This window comes from Fusarium subglutinans, assembly GCF_013396075.1.
Source record: "Fusarium subglutinans strain NRRL 66333 chromosome Unknown NRRL66333_c0000056, whole genome shotgun sequence".
Lineage (NCBI taxonomy): Eukaryota > Fungi > Ascomycota > Sordariomycetes > Hypocreales > Nectriaceae > Fusarium > Fusarium subglutinans.
The window spans coordinates 87,350-106,866 of record NW_023502119.1 but is presented as its reverse complement, the minus strand read 5'-3'; the positions used below and the strand labels follow the sequence as shown (position 1 = coordinate 106,866).

The 19,517-nt window shown below is 48.4% G+C and overlaps 7 protein-coding genes across 7 annotated transcripts; 3 read left to right on the top strand and 4 right to left on the bottom strand.

Annotated features, from left to right (window-relative positions):
• Nucleotides 1–198: 198 nt before the first annotated feature.
• Nucleotides 199–3,026, bottom strand: FSUBG_5638 (Sls2; the record flags this gene model as incomplete). The annotated part of the gene is made up of 2 exons (XM_036683756.1): nucleotides 199–2,873; nucleotides 2,930–3,026. The coding sequence occupies 2 exons, from the start codon at nucleotides 3,024–3,026 to the stop codon at nucleotides 199–201; spliced, it is 2,772 nt and encodes a 923-aa protein (XP_036538864.1).
• A 978-nt stretch (nucleotides 3,027–4,004) lies between these two features.
• FSUBG_5637 (aspartate kinase) lies at nucleotides 4,005–5,783 on the bottom strand (the record flags this gene model as incomplete). The annotated part of the gene is made up of 5 exons (XM_036683755.1): nucleotides 4,005–4,949; nucleotides 5,008–5,335; nucleotides 5,419–5,499; nucleotides 5,598–5,626; nucleotides 5,694–5,783. The coding sequence occupies 5 exons, from the start codon at nucleotides 5,781–5,783 to the stop codon at nucleotides 4,005–4,007; spliced, it is 1,473 nt and encodes a 490-aa protein (XP_036538863.1).
• Nucleotides 5,784–7,498: 1,715 nt separating this feature from the next.
• Nucleotides 7,499–10,334, bottom strand: FSUBG_5636 (cephalosporin C regulator 1; the record flags this gene model as incomplete). Its single annotated transcript, XM_036683754.1, has 4 exons — nucleotides 7,499–9,032; nucleotides 9,083–9,376; nucleotides 9,431–10,067; nucleotides 10,322–10,334. The coding sequence occupies 4 exons, from the start codon at nucleotides 10,332–10,334 to the stop codon at nucleotides 7,499–7,501; spliced, it is 2,478 nt and encodes an 825-aa protein (XP_036538862.1).
• A 1,896-nt stretch (nucleotides 10,335–12,230) lies between these two features.
• FSUBG_5635 (Ypt-interacting YIP2) lies at nucleotides 12,231–13,006 on the top strand (the record flags this gene model as incomplete). The annotated part of the gene is made up of 4 exons (XM_036683753.1): nucleotides 12,231–12,281; nucleotides 12,386–12,601; nucleotides 12,691–12,812; nucleotides 12,886–13,006. 4 exons carry the CDS (start codon nucleotides 12,231–12,233, stop codon nucleotides 13,004–13,006), a joined length of 510 nt encoding a protein of 169 aa, XP_036538861.1.
• Nucleotides 13,007–14,053: 1,047 nt separating this feature from the next.
• On the top strand, nucleotides 14,054–15,958 carry FSUBG_5634 (Ca2+ channel; the record flags this gene model as incomplete). Its single annotated transcript, XM_036683752.1, has 3 exons — nucleotides 14,054–15,224; nucleotides 15,276–15,284; nucleotides 15,333–15,958. 3 exons carry the CDS (start codon nucleotides 14,054–14,056, stop codon nucleotides 15,956–15,958), a joined length of 1,806 nt encoding a protein of 601 aa, XP_036538860.1.
• Nucleotides 15,959–16,951: 993 nt separating this feature from the next.
• Nucleotides 16,952–17,294, top strand: FSUBG_5633 (uncharacterized protein; the record flags this gene model as incomplete). Its single annotated transcript, XM_036683751.1, has 3 exons — nucleotides 16,952–16,954; nucleotides 17,031–17,166; nucleotides 17,230–17,294. The coding sequence occupies 3 exons, from the start codon at nucleotides 16,952–16,954 to the stop codon at nucleotides 17,292–17,294; spliced, it is 204 nt and encodes a 67-aa protein (XP_036538859.1).
• A 476-nt stretch (nucleotides 17,295–17,770) lies between these two features.
• Nucleotides 17,771–18,940, bottom strand: FSUBG_5632 (wound-responsive KED; the record flags this gene model as incomplete). Its single annotated transcript, XM_036683750.1, has 3 exons — nucleotides 17,771–18,451; nucleotides 18,506–18,804; nucleotides 18,883–18,940. The coding sequence occupies 3 exons, from the start codon at nucleotides 18,938–18,940 to the stop codon at nucleotides 17,771–17,773; spliced, it is 1,038 nt and encodes a 345-aa protein (XP_036538858.1).
• Nucleotides 18,941–19,517: the final 577 nt, after the last annotated feature.

Genomic DNA, 19,517 nt, shown 5'->3' with positions numbered 1-19,517 from the left:
AATACGCGACAAGTCGCAAAAGGCCATGGCTTGCTCAAAATGAAACATTTTATTAGATGCTCAAAACTCTTTGTCATCATAAATTTTGAACCATCCATATATATCTCCTAGCCAAATGCTCGCTCTCAACATATCTTCGTGATAATGACATTTCGATTTCGTAAGTGTATCCAATCAGCCAAGTTCTATTCTATTTACTCACATGAGCACACACTCAAGCCCATACATTGCTCTCTCGACACTTTTTCTGACTTGATACCAGTCCGCCCTTCTCTGCGCATACTCGTAGACTTCTTCAGCTCGGAAAATGCCACCAAAGCGATCGCCATCTGCGATGACTGTGGCCATCTCACGCGCATGTCGAGGGTCAATCAAGAAGATCTGGCTAAGCTCACGAAGAGCAGCAAAGTATGCGAGCAGATCAGGGTTGCGCAACGTCCGAATGTACTCATAATAGATGTTCATATCAGCAATGAGAGTAATCGCTCCCTCGGTACTGATACGTTGTCGCTTGAGATGTTTGCAGATCGCTGTGAAAAGGCGAAGTCCAACCTCGCCGTTGAATACATCGAGCATCGACTTATCTGTTGTACCAACAAGCATTTTTGTATGTGATGAGACAAGCTCTACGATACGCTTTGCTGTGGCTGTGGGGCCAATATCAGGCTCTGCAGCAGGCGCAGCAGGCTTCTCGACGGTGCTAGAGCTGCCACCAAATCCAGATCCAAAGGCAGAGGACGATGCAGCCGCTGAGGGATCAACTGGGTTGTAATCTGTGGGTGGTTGGGTTGTGCCCTGAAGATACTCAACCTCGTCCATCAGGACATCGATACCCTTGTTTAGGCCGGCCGCAACACTCTCGTCGAGCATTTGCTCAAACTTCTTCTTGGCCAGGCCTGCTGGATCCAAGAAATCGTTGCGGTCAGCAATTTTCGGGGTGGCAAGTTGCTGCTCATAGAAAACGTCAATCATCTGTGAGATAAGGTCACCGACATTGACAAGCTCGATGAAAGTGACCAGAGGTGCCACGCCCGCTTTGTTATGATCGTTAACCTCTCGCGGGTTATAGTGCGACAGATGGTCGACAGCCATATCAAAGCCCGTCTTGACATGCTTCTGCCCCAAGATACGCAACAGCACAACAAATATGGTCGCACACTGCTCTCGAGCTTCTCCGCCAGCTTGTCCACCAAGGCTAATGAAAACTGAAGCACGCCCCAGGCTGGTTTTAGCAGCGTGCACCAGGTTGAGCGCCACCTCGATGCTAAAAAGCGACTTGATACCTTCAAGCTTCGACGCCATGATTGCAGCCTTGGCTGCCAGCTCGTCCGTTGGTGCCTGAGCAGGCAATGGCGTCCTCTGGCCATCAAGTGCCAGACTGGGCGTCTCAGGTCGCGAGGGCTGCGGTGTGAGTGTCCCGGAGCCATTCAGCTCCTTTGGTACTGTTGAGGTAGGCCTCGATGATGCGGGTTTGCTAGTTGCGAAAGGAGATCCCATCGGAAAACTCGGTAGCACCGTAACAGGCATCATAACGACCTTCTTGAAAGAGCTCAAAAAGTCCTTCTTGTCGGCCGAGCGATTGATGTTTGACATATAGAACGACTCCAGGGACGAGTCCTGCTCAGAAAGCTTCTTCTCCCAGCTTGCCACTTCTGTATCAGCATGATTTGTGAAGAAGTCTAGCTCAGCTTGGAGGTATAAGTCGAGATGCGGCTCGAAGACGCGCAGTGAAAGTTCCTTTGCCATCTCTTTGACGTCTCGCTTAGACCCTACAGGGGGTGTAAGAGACTGAAAGAAAAGCATCGTCTGCTCAAAAACGCCAGACACGGCTTTCAAATAAGCTTCCATACTACGTTCATGCGCCTCGTCGAACAGTGGTGTTGAATACTCCATGATAATGTCCTCCCTGACCTTTTCCACGAATATCCAGAATACATGTTCAGGATTAGGAAAGATGCGTTGCATCACTGAGGCCTGCTCATTGACTTTGGCCAGCAGCTTTTCGAAGAACAGCCGTGAAGGTTCGAGTATGATGCTTTCGTCCTGTGTCGCTTGGTTGAGACAGTCCATCGCGTTCACCACCAATAACTCATCATCGTTGAATATGGGGTGTTTATGCACAAAGAGGTCTATCCCTCCAGTGGCGCCATCAAGTGTGTGCAGGACATGTGCGTAGCGATGCATTCGTCCGTCAACATCCCAGAATTCGTATCCTTGCTCAAACTCCCGTAGAACAGCACTCTCGAAGATCCCCATCATTGATGAGAGCTTCTCCTCTCGTTCCTGACATCCGGTTGACCAATCGCTATGGGCGAATCTCTTAAGATTTGCGAGCATTTGCGCTTGTTTCTCCGGGTCACGAAACGCTTGGAAGACGATGGGGTCCGCATGAGATCTTGCCTTCACCAAATCAAAGTAGAAGGGAGCCAAAGCGCCGTATATCCTGCCGTACTCGTGCCTCGCACCACCCCGAATGCTCCGTGCTTTTTTGAAGACATCCAGATATGCCGCCGGGTCTTCGGTGGGGTTTGTTGAAGTCCCCACCGCCATCGTCTCGAAGCCATCACGAATATCTGCCACGGCGCGATTCTTGGCCTCCTCTAAGGAGGCATCGAATAGTGTTGTTCCTGTAGACTGCGTGGGGCTTGCAAGCCCTTTTGCTTGTTTTGCAGCTGCATTTGCACTTTCTCGTCTTCGTCGCACTGCCTCCTCGAATCGGCGACGAGCCTCGACTTCGTCCCAACAATCCATGCTCTTTAATCTTGAGACCCATCTAGTGTCATCGTAAACCATATCTCGCATGCGGTGTGATGCGCGGGCAAAGCGCATCTGATCGGCGACTGGCAAATAATCGAGAATTGTTACCAGTATCTCTGAATGTCATGTTAGTCGCAGGCGCTCGGTATCGCAAACATGGTATCTTGCATACCCGCTGGAAGACTGGCTTTCGTGTCGAGCATCTCGGTCGCCTTCAGGGTGCTCAGGATGCTGCCACGATTGGCAGCACCCGTTTTGGACCTATACATGATTGGCGAGATATATCTATCGCGATTTCGGTCGGTTCTGTATTATGTCGTGCCTGGAGATACCCTGCAGGATTATCTCCTCGTATTCGCTGTTCAACGATTGTATCCTCTGCGATGCCATGGGCCGTCCTTCAATCCGTTCATTTAGATGATCTAGTCTAGCATGTGGCAGCGGGACTCTCCATATATAGCGATACCAACATTGGAAGACTACTCGAGCTTCGGGGTTGTTGATTCGGTCGTAGTTTTCATCTGTCGGTGATTTTCGTGACGTTTATAACTAACAGTGAGTTTGTTGCAAGAAGAGGAAGAAGAATTGTTGGACTGGGTCATGTCACATCTCGAAAATGGAAGCTGCTGGTCGGACCTTGGTTAGCTCTGACAGGGGGGAAGTTGCAGTCCACCCACATTTGCCCCGCATTAGCGATGAAGTTGGAGGTGGCATCTGAGCTTACCCTATACTTCAGAGTTCAGGACATTTCTTGAAGTCATTTCATGGGATACCCTCGATCCAAATAATTACCACCAAGCTGTTCATACTGTGAAAGTAAACTTGATTAAAGCTTTTTTTTTTTTCCCACTTGGCCCCTGACAGTCTATTCAGAAGAGTTATCGTTGAAATTCGCTTCTGAAACAATAGTTGATATAAAGTCTACCGCCCCTTTCAATGCTATACATCCGGCATGCCAACTCTAACCCAATTTTTTACCAGCAAAACTCCAAGGACACCTTTGAACGACATAGTCAAACACATTGCAAAGCGAATTGACTATACAAAAACTCAAGTCCGTAAGGATACCCCTACCAACTCCCATCGCATGCGAATGCCATCTATATCATGCTCCTACATATCGTTTACTCAAGGAATGTGAAGAGATGTGTGTGCAGCACATTCATAGCCCGAGTAGCATCTCGCGCACTTATCACACAAGAGATATTGATCTCACTGGCACCTGTTTGACTTTGTTAGTAGACTCCTTACTCAAGACGAGGATCATGCATACCTTGTGAGATCATCTCGAGGTTGACATTGTGTTCTCCCAGAGTAGAAAACATGCGACCTGCAATACCGACCATGTTCTTCATCTCAGCGCCAACCAAGCTCAGAATAGCCATGTCGTTGAGCACGCTCACATCACCACACTCAGCAAGCTCCTTGGTAGCTTTGCCAAAAGCCTCGACCTGCTGACTGCTCGAGTGAATAGCCATAGAGACATGAACCTCAGAAGTAGAGATGAGATCGACCGAGATGGAGTAAGTGTCCAGGATAGAAAAGACGCGAGCGAAGAACCCGTGCGAGATCGATCTCTTATTCGAATGCACGTTGATAACGCTGATATGGTCCTTGATGGTTACGGCTGTAGGTCGCTTCGGCTTCTTGTGTTCTGCCTGAGGCTTGGGAGAGTCCCGTGTAAGTTGATGGCTGGCCGAGAGGATGCGGTCAGGAACGACAATAGTGCCATTTCCGCGAGGGTTCTTAACATTCTTGATGCGAATAGGGATCGGCGGTTCAGCACGGATGACTTGGTCCATAGTGAGGTGGTGAATGACCTCTGAGCCATAAAATGTCAACTCAGCTGCTTCGGAGGGTGTGATAGACGAGAGCAGGCGTGCGGTGGGCACCTTGGAGGGATCGGCTGAAAAGATACCATCAACCTCCTTCCAGACCTGAAGTTCCTCAGCCTTGACGCCCACGGCGCAGAGGGCCGCACAAAGATCAGTATAGCCACGGCCAATGTCACCATCGATGAGACTGCCAGGAACGTTGCCAAAGAAACCAGTAACGACAGGGACGCGGCTCTCACAGGCGGCGATCTTGCGAGTGAAAGCCTCTGAGGCGGTGCGGTAGAACTTGTCGTCGAGTCTCTCGCCAGCATCGTAGTGGAATGAATCGCAAAGATCGACATATTCAGACTCGACGCCCTGGATAATGTTAGCGTGAAACTCATATGTACATGCAAGTCAACAGCGTATTACTCACCTTATCCTGCAAAAGAGCCGCCATAAAACGACAGCTCAATTTCTCACCGAAGCTGATAACACGATCCTTTGCTCTTGAGTTGATCTCAAGGTTGAATCGCTTTGCAGCGACGATATACTCGACCAGCTCCTGACACTCATCCTTGATTGTCTGAACGAGTTTTCCACGTATAGAAGGATCTTGGATATAAGCTTCAGCAGCAAAGACGTGATCGTTGCAGATGTCAAGCATCAATCCACGAGCTTGCTCAACCAATTCATTCTGCTGCTCCTCATCGACGCACATGGCGGCGCCGACACCTCTGAGCTTGCCATAGACGGCGAGTAGTCTATAGTGCGATTAGTACTCAGATCATGCCAATTGACGCTACAGTGAGTCTCTGTATATAAAAATATCAGGGCATAGACGTACCGACTGGTGGTTCCCTCAGCTTTCTTGCCTGTGCTTCTGGCAGAGCAAACGACGATGACTCTGTTTTGAGACAAGCTGGCTCTATTGGCGGGGTCAGTTACAGTCATACAAGACATTTTTGAGCCACGTCTCTCTCTTTTTCTTTTCCATATCTGAACATCTTCGGGGAAATATCATACCTGACAATATCTGTAGCAATCTGGATATCCTGGTTAGCAATGTGTATAAAAACCACAGAATAATGCCTCTCCGAAGCTCAACGGGGGACAACAAACCTTGTCCGGAAACTTGCCAACGCTTGTGCCGCCGAATTTCTGAACGACCCAGCCGAGAGCCGGCGAATTGCAATGTGAGAGACTTCCCATGTTTGCTTTTTGTTCGAGGTCCAAAATCAGAAGTCAAAGATTCAAGTCTCTGAAACGTGGATCCCCCGTTTTTTACGTCGTTCCCCCAAAGCTAAGGCTGATTCAGAGAGAGTTGATGGTGGTGGAGTTCCTTTTTTTTCCGGCTGAGTAACAACGAGGGGGAAAAAAAATTGAGCTCGATTGAGGCACTAATAAGGTACCGACCGATCTTTTATTGAGGCACTGTACCCACAGACAAGCGCCGAATCACCTCTGGAATTCCTGAATCAGTACCCTCAAGGTGAAGGGATACGAGAATAGAATCGTGGTATAATATGATATGATTTGTAGAATGCGACGGTGCAGTCAATAGACTGAATCGAACTGGGGTGTCAAGTGTAGATGGCTGAGAGATCGACAGCGATTGTGTGCAACTGAAGTATTATCGAACGCTGAAACCGGTGCCAAATTGCAATCCCCTAAGCAAAGTTGAAAGTAAATTTGGTGTTGATACAGTGACGGACGGGTTGAGGCTCTGAATGCGAATATCCAATATCAAAGACTGGATATGAAATCACTTGTCCGGGAACGGAGCTTGAGTTTCAATATGATTGAGTGGCCAAGAACAACGCCTCAGCAGAAAAGAGACACAGATATGTATATATAAAGTTTCAAGAACCAAGGACTAGGGATTAAGACGAGAAGTATTATTTATATATGGCTCATACTGTAGCATCATTCTATGGACTCTAGAGTCAGTGTTTGGGAACAGGACCGAAGTTGCCTCCGAAATAACAGCTCATACAGGGGTGCTCCCTCTATAATATTCACTGTATGGTATGACTCGACATTTCTACAGGTTCCGTCTTCGGCTTTGTCCTTCATTAGACACGTTTAGGTTAAGCTCTTTAGAGATTCATGACCCCACTACGCTAATGCTTAAACTCCACTTAAGCTATGGACCCCACCAAAGATGTCTTCCATCACCACTCACTCACTTACACGGTCATCAACAGTCAGTCAATCATTATACATAGAGCTCAGAGTGATTTGTTATTATACTAAAAGCACAATAAACTCTATCCCTAGGCATTGATCTATCCAACATGATGAATGAAGTAGAAGACAATGCAAAAGGATTCCTCTACTGGCCAATCAGAGTTTAAGCACAGGCTTCAAAACTCTCGCATAGTGTAGTCAAAAGTCTTTCAACTGAGAGAGAATGCCATGGTATTTGGATACTACAAACACATTCCCTTATGACCGTTACCTCACTTTCAAAGGAATAAGAGGACAACACGGAATGAGCCAAAAGCCTGCAAACAGTATATTTGACGATGCGGTGAAATCAACCCCTCCTAATGGCTCTCATGGTGCGCCTTTGCCAAACCCGACACCATTTATACTCAAAAACTCCAGAACCAAGCCTTCCAGCTAATGTGTACACAGAAACAACCCTCCCCAATCCTCTATCTTCCAGGCTCGCTTCGCTCAACTGGCCAAACCCAGCGCACTTCACTTCCCGCTTCTGCCTCTAGGCCATCATCATGTCGTCGTTCCATCGTCCCATCATGTCTGGCAATTAGGAGACCCTCCTCTGGGAAACACGGACAACTGTATTAATATAAATCAACCAAGGGTATAATCGATATCCCAATCCCGGAACGCCAATCACCGTGTCAGGTAGACACGTACACACACGCGCGCGCGGGCCTTGCGGCCTTGCTTGAAACCCTTCAAAGCTCATCAACAGTGAATTCTGCCCCTTCCAATAGGGCATGCTCCTGGTTGTCTGTGCCGGTGAACCCAAACTTGTCCATGGGAAAGTCCTCCTCGGGTGTCCTAATGCCGATTCCGCTATCGTCGTGGACATCACCCCCACTCATACCCATTGAGGTCTGGCTGGGTTTGTTGGCTGGGGGGAAGGGGGCACGTTCCCCTTGGTTTTGCGATGAGTTGTTAAGGTTGAATTCGTCACTGCCACTGCTGTATCGTGAGGGTTGCCGGCTCGTATCTTTTGTTGCTTGGGGTGGCGTGGGCGTTGTCGACCATGTTGTGTGGCTCCTCTTTTGCTTCATAAATCCTCCCTCCTCCACCATAAAGCAGACCAGCTCATCTATCCATGTTTTGGTCACCCACCATGAACTGAAGCTCTTACCCTGGTTCATGGTGAGGTCTCGCATCACAGCAGTACCAATCCTCTCGACGCATAGCATGATGTCGCTCGCTGAGGCGTAAGGGAACCTGGTCGGTAGACTGTTGAGGAATGTTACCCAACGATCAAGCTGGTATGACTCGCCCTTTTCACCGGAACCTTCGGCGCCACCGTCGACATCACTGTCAGATGGCCGACCTTTGCGCGACAAAACATCTCCATATATGGTGAGGCATTCCACCTCCCAAGGCACGTCTGTGGGATCAACGAGATCTCGAATCTCGTTAAGCAGAAGATTCACAACATCGTCCATACCCCGAGTAGGAACACATTCGGCAATCTTGCGAGGCCGGATTGTTGTGATCCAGTCGATATACATCTGATTGCGCTGCTCACGGGATGAAAGAAAATTAGCAGCAGCGTGAGCTGTCAAGTTGACTCTCAACGCGCGGTCGATGAGTCCAACAAAGAGTGCCGCGGGTCCCTCCTTAGCACGGATAACATGCTGTGGCTGGCCTTGAAAAGACTCACGAATGTGCATCACCAGTCTATCCGATATGGACTTGAAAATATCCAAAACATACTTAGGAACAACCTGGAGTTTCAAACCAGATACGATGCTCATCATACGCTGGTAGAGGATGAAGTCACACTCTTCAATCCAAGGAGCCAAGGCCGGGTTCCCAAACAGTTTTAACACAGGCATGGTGAGAGTCCCTTGGAAAGCACCATAAAGATGGAAGAAAGTCTTCTCTTTACAGAAACGGATACAATCGACTAGTGATGTGCAGTGAGCGCGATACAATGCGAATAGAGACTTGGCAGCGTCGGGGTCGGTGCCTTGAGGGAGGTAAGGCTCAAGGTTAGGAAGAATAAGAGGTTCCTCAGGGTCAACAGGCCCATCAGACTCGGGACGAAAGCCGAGTTCAAGCTGAGTCTTTGTTGTGCTGGAGCTGAGGTGGGCAATGCTGGCAATCTGTGGCTGGTTATATATGCTACGTGACTGGAAGCCGGACTTTTGCGATGCTGGGGCCGGGTTGGTCTCAGTGCTGCCAATTTGAGGGGACGGAAGGGCCCCTTGGCTCAGACTGATAGTCGTCTGTGAAGGAAGAGTGCTACGTCTGTTAGCAAGCACATACAAATTACGGTCAGGGATAAAGCTGACTTGAAACTTTGAGTGAAGGCCGGAGGTTCTGGGAGAGCGCGGGTTGGCTGCACTGAGGGCTCCCTAACCTCGGCCTGGTCCTCCTTGAGTGTGAAGTTCACATAATGATATTTGGACTCTCCGCGAACACCAAGTCGCCGTGTCTTGAGACCGGGGAACAACACCCTGACAAGCTTCCCGAAGCTAGCGGGATTGAGTACGGTGATTCTTTCGGTAGCACATCTCGAGGCGTAGTTGGCGTATACTCGTCCTCGAGGGACGGAACCCTTGCCCCTTTCACAGACGCCATGGATCCTATGGGACGATTAGCATACCTGTTGCAAATACGGTAAACATTTCACGACATACCAGAGCATTGCAAAAACTTGTCGGGTTCGCTCTGAGTTTGGACCTCGTTCATTTCCATGAAGCTCACTGGCCACGTCAGGAAGGCTGCGATGCTCGTTGGCTTTGAATAGAGCTCTCATTTCAATCTCGTTGTTTGCACTTGATCTATTGGACGCAGGCTTTGGGGCTCCAATCATTCCAGCAAAGGAGTTTTCGTCATTATCGTCCCTCTCCATCATTTGGCTGTCTCCCTCGGTGAAACTGGCATGGCTGTTATATTGCTCAGCGGGTAACGGGTGCCGTTGCATGGGATGTTTTTGTTGTTGGTATTGCATCTGGTGACCCATTGGTGCACTCATCGAAGCGTCCATAGAGTAGTCCTGGCTTGCTTGGAGCTGCTGAGCCATCATAATATCCTCTGCCGACATCTGAGGCGTGTTCATGTCCTTAACCTGGGCATGACCGTGGACGTGTGCATTGGGGTGCACTTGGCCATTTGGATGAACCTGTCCATGCTGGGCCGTCATCCATTGCCCGTTGTACATGTCTGAAGTGTCGGCAAAGGTAGGCTGCTCTAAGCTGTTGAGTGAAGCTGTTGAAGCACGGGATAACGGTCGTCGAGTCGATCTAATGGCGGCGCGGGTGGTAGGACCTTGAGCTTGATTCTGGTCTGTTATATCCACTGAATTGAATTTGTCAACAAACAAGAGACTTTGCAGCTTGACATGAATAAGCCGAGGGGATGTTATGCTTTAGCAGCGAAGTTAAAAGCTTGTTATGTTGTGTTGTGTTTAGACTTTCCGACTGAGTAGATAGCGCGTCGGTGGTACTAGGTGCCTCAAGCAGGAGGAGATGAGGTTGTTTGGGTATGGAGTTGTCTGGGAAGAAAAACAAGGGAGAAAGTAAACTTACTGTTATGCTCCATACTTAATTGAGTGAGGTACGAGACGAGACTGGGCTGGACTGGGCTGAACCTGAACCGACCGGGACTTTGTGTTTACTTGGTTGACGGAAGTTGAGGAATTTGTGGGCGGGCTAAACAACAAACATTGGCTGGGCTGGGGTGTTCGGATGCGCCGACGTCAATAACAATGAAACTCGAGGGAAAATGGGACCTCAAAAGAGTCGCGAGAAAGAAAAAAAAAAGACCAGCAGAAGCTGAATAGAAAGAAACTCGTTTCAAAGACGCCGCTCAAGGAGCTACTCGAGTGCAATTTGGCGCGGCGCTGAGGGTAACAATTTGATGTTCCAGGAGCTGTTGTTGTCCTTGTTTTGTCGTTGCGAGGTCAACGACAAATGGGTTCAGTTCAGTTAGGTAATCTTGCTCGCAGCGGGGACGATATCCACTTGTTCTATTGGCTTGTCTCACCTGACTCTCATTGGAAGGGTACGGTAAATTAGCCGAAATTCCTGTTATGATGAGAAACGAGATTTGACTGGCTGCGAATCATTGCTTCTTTTACGATGCTCTCGATCTGTGTTTTGAGGCTTGAAGCTGCTATACCCTCCCCGGCCAAAGGTGCTCACTGCGAGATCTCGGATGTGTTCTCAGTTATGGAGGAGATCTTCGTTGCCCTTAACAGCCCATGATCTTCCACTCCAACGTGAATAGTCGTGGACAGAGACTGGTTCAACCTCGATCCAACTTCTTGGCAGAGATTCAGTTGTCCAGGGGAGATATGAGATGCGAAGCACATGGTCTGCGTATACTAAGGGCACGAGATCACATCCACCTCAAGGGAAACAAACGAGACAGATAAATAAGCCTGGCCCCGGACAACCGTCGAGACATCTGCCTACCTAGCAAATAACACAAAGACGGTGAGCATCAGACGACGAGTATCTTGTGTTATCAAGAGTCCAGATGATTACTATTCATATTCTTTCTTCTGTGACGAAATTCTGGAAGCTGGCCGCAGTCCTTCCATACAAATATCACGACCTTACCTTGCTTGCTTACTCCGTACATCTGCCACAATTCATTGTGTCTAGACCCTATAGCATTCATCCATAACAATTTGTATGTTGGATCTCCTAGGAACCACTTAACTATGATGGACACATATATATCTCCATATTTCCAGACGCTATCACTACAGAATCCAATACTCCGAGCTTTATGCAAGTTTCCTCCGTCCCGCTGTATATAGCATCCAAACCGTTGAGGTTGCTTCCCGAATGATGTAATTCCTTTCATGTGCTATGGAGGTACATGTGATAGTGCACAACGGCGCTAGGGAACAAAGTACACTGCGTCATACCTGGAATCGTCAAGTCTGACGTACGCTCATGGATTGCTCTATCAGTCAGGAGATATGTATTTGTGACCAAAAGTTGGAAGAGTCAACGGCAAAATGCACAGTATTTATAATAATACAATCTGATACAGTTTTCATACTAACGAGTAAAATATTCATCACCTGCACAACATCACAAGCCTCAAACGTCTTGCTGATCAACTGAGCACTTCATCTCGCAAAAACCCCCGAACTTACAGGGTCACAAGCCACTGACAAACAGTCACTCTCGGTCATTGACACTGATTGTCTCCGCGTCAATTTTCTTCCTGCTTCCAAGATTCGCTAGGCCCTGTACCTCAGTGATTGGGTTCCATATCCTACCCCCATCTCAGCTGCAGCTAGCGCCGCGATAAAAGCTGCCCTCTTCCAGCCCATTTAACTCCTCTTACGTATTGGACGCTAAGTTAGCTATTTCAATACACCACACAACCAACCCCTCCAACACCTTTTTTTCAACTCTCTCACAGCATCACAACTTCTTTGACAAAACCACACATACACAAATTCAACTGAAACCAAAAATGTCCGCCCAGGATAAGGCTCAGCAATACCTTGGTCAGCTCGACCGTGAGGTACGCATATCCCCTCACCCTGCGATATAGCCGCCGCATTGCAGTCGAGCACAAATTGCGCAACGTTACCTTGCAAAATGCTGACAGTGATGCCATCCGTATAGCTCTCCAAGTACCCCGCCCTCAACAACCTCGAGAAGCAGGCTGGTGTTCCCAAGGCCTATGCCGCCATTGGTTTCGGCGCTCTCTACTTCTTCCTCATTATCTTCAACCTCGGAGGCCAGCTTCTGACCAACTTGGCTGGTTTCGTCATCCCCGGCTACTACTCTCTTGGTGCCCTCTTCACCCACAACAAGGAGGATGATACTCAGTGGTTGACTGTACGTGGCCTTTTTCCTACCATCGGAGCTGATTCCGGGCTTTGCCGAGGCTTCCTACGATCACAAGCGGTCGCTAACTAGTTTTACAGTATTGGGTCGTCTTCTCTCTTTTCACTGTGATTGAGAGCTTCGTCCAGGTCGTTTACTGGTTCCCCTTCTACTTCGTCTTCAAGTTTATCTTCCTTCTCTGGCTCTCTCTCCCTGCTTTCCGGTAAGATGCCATGCGGGTCTTGCTGCCCCGCTATCCGGAGGATTTGCTTCAAGTACTGACAGAAACTAATTAGGGGTGCTGAGCTCATCTTCCGATCTTTCCTGGTCCCTACCCTCGGCCGATACTTCCAGCAGACCGGCTCGACTGCCTCTGGCCTCCGTGCCAAGGCTGACGGCCTCGACAAGACCGAGTAAACGGTCTCCAAAGTTTAGCTTGATCGCCAAACTAACTCTTGCGAATTGTCGCATGCCCAGGATCAAGCAATTTCGGTGCTAGAGGAACATGAAATGGTTATTTATAGGAACTAACTACTTAGCTTTAAAACCACGCTACGCAAATTGGGGGGGATGAGGAGGAGGACCGGCCAGGATTAGGATTTATACCAGCTAGAGAAGCTGTATTGGACTGCTGGGCTGTTCGGAAAGACTCGTGTCGTGTGGATGACTTTGTGTGATGAATGAATGCACTAGAAATATCTTGCTTTGCTTTGAGAGATGCTCTTTTTGGAGCTTCATGAGAACACGTATTGCCGCTATGCCGTTTGCTTACCCCACATCTTTGGTTTTGCAATTGAATACCTATGGTATCGGGAATTTTGTTCTACGTATCAACATTCAGCTGCAACTGTCGCGTGCTCAGCGGGCCAGCTGTCTCAAAATGTCAAGATATATTGCTATGGATGCCACTAATCGTCAACTTCTCACTGGTGGCCAAGCTCCAAGCTTGTTGGCCTACGATCCAATCTTATCCGATCTGGCCTGACTTGACCTACACTTGACGTAGGTCGTGGTAAGTAGCGGCCACAGAACCCTTTTTTTAGTGGCCCGAGCTTTGTACCAGACCTAAAAAGATCCGAATTCCATTGTTAGAGCTGAGTGTGCCTGTGGCTGTGGTGTTCCCGAATTAACCTCTGACTGCGCCTCACTTCCCCTTGCGACCCTCTAGTGTTGCTCCTTGGCGCATTAAGTCGGACGGCACATGCTTGTCAGCCGTAATGAGTAGGCTGTAGCATCTTATCGTGGGCTGAACCATTCAATTTGTTTCGTATTTTCCATCCTTTCACCACGACAACTAATGCTTTCCATGGTTCGATCTCGGGAGAGCTCACGATGATAACTCGGAGACAATAACGACCACATGCGAAGAAAACTAACACCACGTTCATTTGCTGATCGCGCGTCGATAAATCAAGCTCAAACTCAACGAAAAGGCAAAAGCCCCTGGAGGGAAAGGCCGCCATCATGATACCCAATTCGCCCATGTCAAGACCGTCCACGTCGATAATTACGTCTCTATCAGTTCTGGTATTGAGCTTGATGCTCTGCGCTCCTGGAAACACTGAAGCTACACTTTCATCGCCCAACTTGGTCTTCGACTTTGAAACACTGATCGAACGAAGCGATACATCGGAATTGATATATGAACCAGAGTTTGCGGCATTTGATCGCAGCATTATTGGTCGTGCCACGCCAGAACAGCCATTATTAACGAATAATGGCCCTGATAGTCGATCGATAATTCCTGGAGGGACTGTTTGTTATATTGTGGATAAGAAGACGTTGTTTGGGAAGGACAAGAGGGACGATGAGCATAAAACGAACGGGGAGACAGGGCATCAGAACTCTCGTCGAGCAGAGACGAAGACTGTCTATGTATCTGCCAATACTTGTTCCAGGCCAACTCTAAAGACCAAAGACAAGAGCGGGAATACAGAATTGGCACCGCAGCTCAGTCTTTATACTTCAACAACAAACAAAATCAAGTGCCCAACGGCAGGCAATTACAACGAGTCGAATCCCAATACCGCCAGGATACCGTTCGACGAGGGCGCAGTTATGCTAACTATGAATGCTACCAATGACATATACATCAGCGTTGTGGCCCCGAATATATCAAAGGCTGATGGAGAATACAAATACCAAATCGCCATTTCTTTCGACGAGTATTACCACAATTACGATGCCAAAAATGGCACTGCTCAACTACTGTTGATGGACTTTGACTCAACATCAGCCCTCCTTTTCACCAGTGATTTGACCCAGGACTCGGACGAGACCCAGCAGATCATGAAGAGGCCGCCGCCTTTTCAGATTTTTGTTGGGGACGAAAAATTGAGGTCCATCGATGGTCTGCGACATTCAGCCTGTGGCCTAACGGACCACGCGGAGATTTGGGCCAACGATAAGAAGACTGGGAGAAACAACGATCTTGTTACTACCGGCCTTACGACTCGAGGACAAGGAGGATTGCCCAAGCAGCAGTTTCTGGTTACAGGGCTCAATCACAGTACCACCTACTCGGGAATCCTCGTCAAGATGCCGGATAGTGATAGCAAACGAGATACCAAGTCTGGGAGCACAATAGGGGGGGGAGGCACTGTCTACAACGCCACCACATTTGAGACCTCATCCAGTAAGATCAACTGCGCTTCAAATTGCTTCATATTAGCTAACCCATCATCAGGCACAAATTGTAAGATGGTTACAAACCTGGACTTCTGCAACGAGACACAATATGCAGTACCTGGCAATGACAAAAAGTTCAACAATACTGCTCTGGCCAAGCACTACGATGATTATGCCAGAAAAATGTACGCCAATTTCGAAAAAGTCATGATGCAGGTACCCTGTGAAGCACCCCCTGAGTCTCGCTACTCACTAGCACGAGATTGTGACGAGTGCCGAGAGGCCTACAAGCGTTGGCTCTGCACTGTCACGATCCCTCGCTGCGAGGATGTTATGGGTGGCAGCAGATATAGCGTTGTTCGCGACGCTTTTCAAGCCTTTCCCAATGGAACAACGCTTCCTGATGATTTCCGCAAGGGTCTCAAGGCCGCAGCAAATAACTCCTCGCGTAACGCCTGGATCGACGAAACCGTCAAACCTGGTCCATACAAGGAGTTGCTACCCTGCGAGGACGTCTGCTACGAAGTCGTTCAAGCATGTCCCGCTGCGATAGGCTTCACCTGTCCACAGCCTGGATTCCCAAGTTTCAGTGTGAGCTACGGACGGCGGAATCCGGATATTTCGAGTATAACATGTAACTACCCCGGCGAGCCAAGGACGAGGGTTAGTGCAGGTGTAATTGTTCGACCAAGCGCTTTTGCGCTCGGTGCAGTGTCGTTGATGGTCTGGTTGATACTATAAGATGTGTATTTCTCGTTTCTTGGGTATGCTGGGCGTTTTTATGTTAGAGGGACTTCTGCGGAGATGCATTTAAGATTAATTTTAGCGACAGTCTGAATTTCGTGTCAAAGTTAAGATGCTCATACATTTGTACAAGTAAGTGTATTTTGAATAACATGAACGATTTGGTATCAGTATCCTACACAGAACAACTAAAGACAATGGGCTGCTTTGAACCACCGTAATCTCATTTATACGCTTTAAGCCTTATTTGCCTTTGTCGCAGCATCATAATCCTTAATAGTTGTCTCAAGCTTCTCAATCGTTGCTATTCATTCACTCGTTAGCCCCCATATATTCTCATATTCTGTTTTGTTACCAACCTTCTCGCTCCGCACGGATCTCATCTGTTTCAAGTTTTACCCATGTCCAGTAAGCCAACTGGTACGTAAAGACAGCAATGAGAAGTGTCTTTGCAATAGGTCGAGTGAATGTGCGATAGAACTGAGACTACCGTATTGTCAACATAAATCTTCTGAGTACTTTTGGTAACATACCACTGGACTCGGGGGCTTGTTCGCATATGCCCTTCTAGACACTCCTCTAATGTGCAGGCTTGTAGACGAAATCATAGGCCGTAGCCTCGTAAGAGTTGTTGAAATCATTGTATTGGTACTCGTTGAAGAGTTCACAAACGTGAAGCAACATACCGATAAAGCTTCAAGTGTACCAGCCACATGTGGCAGCGAAGTGGGGGCGGGGCCGGTGGGGGGAAAGAGACGGTCTTCACTTTCCCTTGTCTGTCTTTAAGGGGAAAGGAACACATGTCCCCAAAATTGTTAGTAGCCCATTTAAACTTCCCTTCCGCCACGGGCCCTTGAAATCTGTCCCTTAATGCGATCCTAGTACTTTAACGCGACGAAGACCATTTACAGTATTTGAAACCGTCCAACACTCAATTCTTCTGTACATTTCTTTCCAAACCTTTTACCCAGACTCGAAAACCTAGACACAATGGTACGCCACGGCTAGGACCCTCCTACATAATCCAGTGTCGATCTCATGATGGAGCTAACATGACACTTCCTTGTAGGCGCAAACTCCCCAGCAGCGACGACGCAACGAGGCCTTTGCCAAGGGCAACGAAGCCAAGATGGGCAAGTCGGATGGTCAGATTAAGAAGCGTGTCGAGAAGGTTCAGAAGTCTCCCATCTCCCTGTTCTGGATCTGTACGTATACACGAACCCCGATGGTTACAGGAGCTGCGCTTTACTAACCGGTTGCCACTGCAGCTATCCTTGGGTTCGTCATCTTTGGTGGCCTCGTTTTCGAGGGTCTCTCCCGTTTCTTCGGTTAAGCTTCCGTCAATTGAACCTCTCTCTCTATACTATAACAACATAAACACAAACAACAAACAACAACAATACCCCAATCAGACCTTGCTCTCAGCGATGGTACAACAATTTTTCTTGATATTTGGGAGAGTAAGGGTCTGTGAACCATTTAAAAGCCATGGACAAGCACGGTGCACCAGTCCACCGTCCTAAGGAGCTGAAGGGGTGAAGGGCACACATAATTGTATTTGGGAGACCTTGTATTGAATTCACAGGAACTTGATTTAAGGAGAATAGGCGCAATCTGGAATCAACATAAATCGACTTCTTCTCGATGAACAAAACAAGAGGGTTTATTTCTTTGCTTTTTGTCTACCTGACGCCATGCCGTGAACCGTGAATTAAAACAACAACCCTTCTTTATATAGGGAGAGCTTGTGCCAAGCCAGCAGCTTCAAATGCGAATGCTAACACGAAACATATACTGTGCGTTAAACAACTATGCACCAAGACCACGACGCTTGCTGCCACCTTCGTTCTTCATCTTCATACCAGCCTCGAACTGCTTCTGGATGTCGGCCTCGGCCTTGGTAGAGTCGGATGCGCCCTTGGTGTTATGGGAGGCGGCAACGCTAGCACCAGCCTTCTTTCCACCCAGGAGTCGGAGGAACTTGGCCTGTCGAGCAGAGCCTCCCTCAAGATCGTCGACTTGCCATTGTTCAGCCTGAGCTGCAGACTCGGGCTCCTTTTCCTTCTTGTCCTTGGTCTCAGCTCGCTTCCTCTTCTTTTCGGCCTTCTTGGCTTTCTTGTCAGAGACCTTGGGCTCATCAACTTCGGCCTCAGATTCGACAGCCTCTTCCTTCTCCTTCTCAGGCTCGACGAGTCTTACTTTCTTTCCTTTCTTGCTCTTCTTGTCCTTCTTAGATTCCTCGGGCTCTTCCTCTACCTCGGGAGAGATATCAGCGGCGGAAACATGGCTTCGTTCGGAAGTGGCATTGCTCAGTCGGCGGTGCTTCATCACGATCTCGTCGGCTGGGATGTTTGTAGGAACTTCGGTTGGCTGTTTGGCCACGGGAGCACCTCCCTCATCCTCAGATGAGCTGTCGGAACTAGAGTCTGAGCTATCGGAATCAGAAGAGGTATCGTCGTCCTGCTCGGATTTGGACTCGTTGGCGGTTTTCTGATGAGGAGGATGAGTGTGTAGAAAAAATAATCATGGTGTGGGTGGACTTACCTCGGCATCAAGAAGTGCTTGGTACTGTGCAGCAGCTTTCTTGGCCTCGGCCAACAACAAGTTTGCCTTTTCCTGAAGCCTTTCGGCACGAGCCTTCAGCTTTTCCTTGCGCTTGGAAGCATTGACGGTTTTCTTGGCCACGGTCTTTGACTTTCGGGGCTTGCCACCAACGACTTCCTTGGGCTCAGCACTGACGGCACCAGCAGCCTTGACAGCTCGCTTCTCTGCTTTAGCGGAACGCTTCTTCTTGCGCTGCTCAAGCTTGGTAGACTTGTCTTGCTTGCGCTTCAGGTTCTTGTCTGCATATAGCAAACGTTAGATGAGCTTCATAGACTAGGATAAGGGGCAGAAGATGTTTGCAATCATCTATGACTTACCCTTCTTGGACTTCACCTCAGGGTTGAGAGCAACACCGCCAGTTGTAGACGACGACATGATGACGGTCTTGGAATGACAAAAAACAAATTGGGTATAGAGTTAGAAGTAGAAGGACAATTAAAAGTTCCGATAAGCTCGTTACCGTCTGCCAAAAATCAGTAAGAAAGTCAATCTCTCAGTGTTCAAGGTTGAGTGGTGAATGGCGCAAAGAAGAACCGACGATAGCTTCATGAAATGCGCAACAGCACTGGGCAGAATCACTTTTTCTGCCGGGCGGTGAGAAAAAGTTGACAGGGGACTAAGCGTTGAATTTGGGTGGGGCAGGAACTATTTGTGCACATGGAGGCAGGGGCAATGCGTTCCGTGCCTTTCCACTACTTATCTAGGGTGGAGTGAAGAATTGCCTAAATAGGCAATCGCCGGGTTACACGCCAGCTTGCACGTCTAAGCTTAAGTTCAACATCAGATAAACAAAATGTTCGATAGAGTCCTAGAAGTGTTTGATCTAGAAGATCAGGTAAGTTATTCGGAAAGTTGCGTTTGTAGGGTTAATTTTATTGAAGAAAACTTGGTGAAGCTGTGCCCTGGTGTATTACGCTTGTAGCATGCGTATTACATTATTCGTCCTCCAATG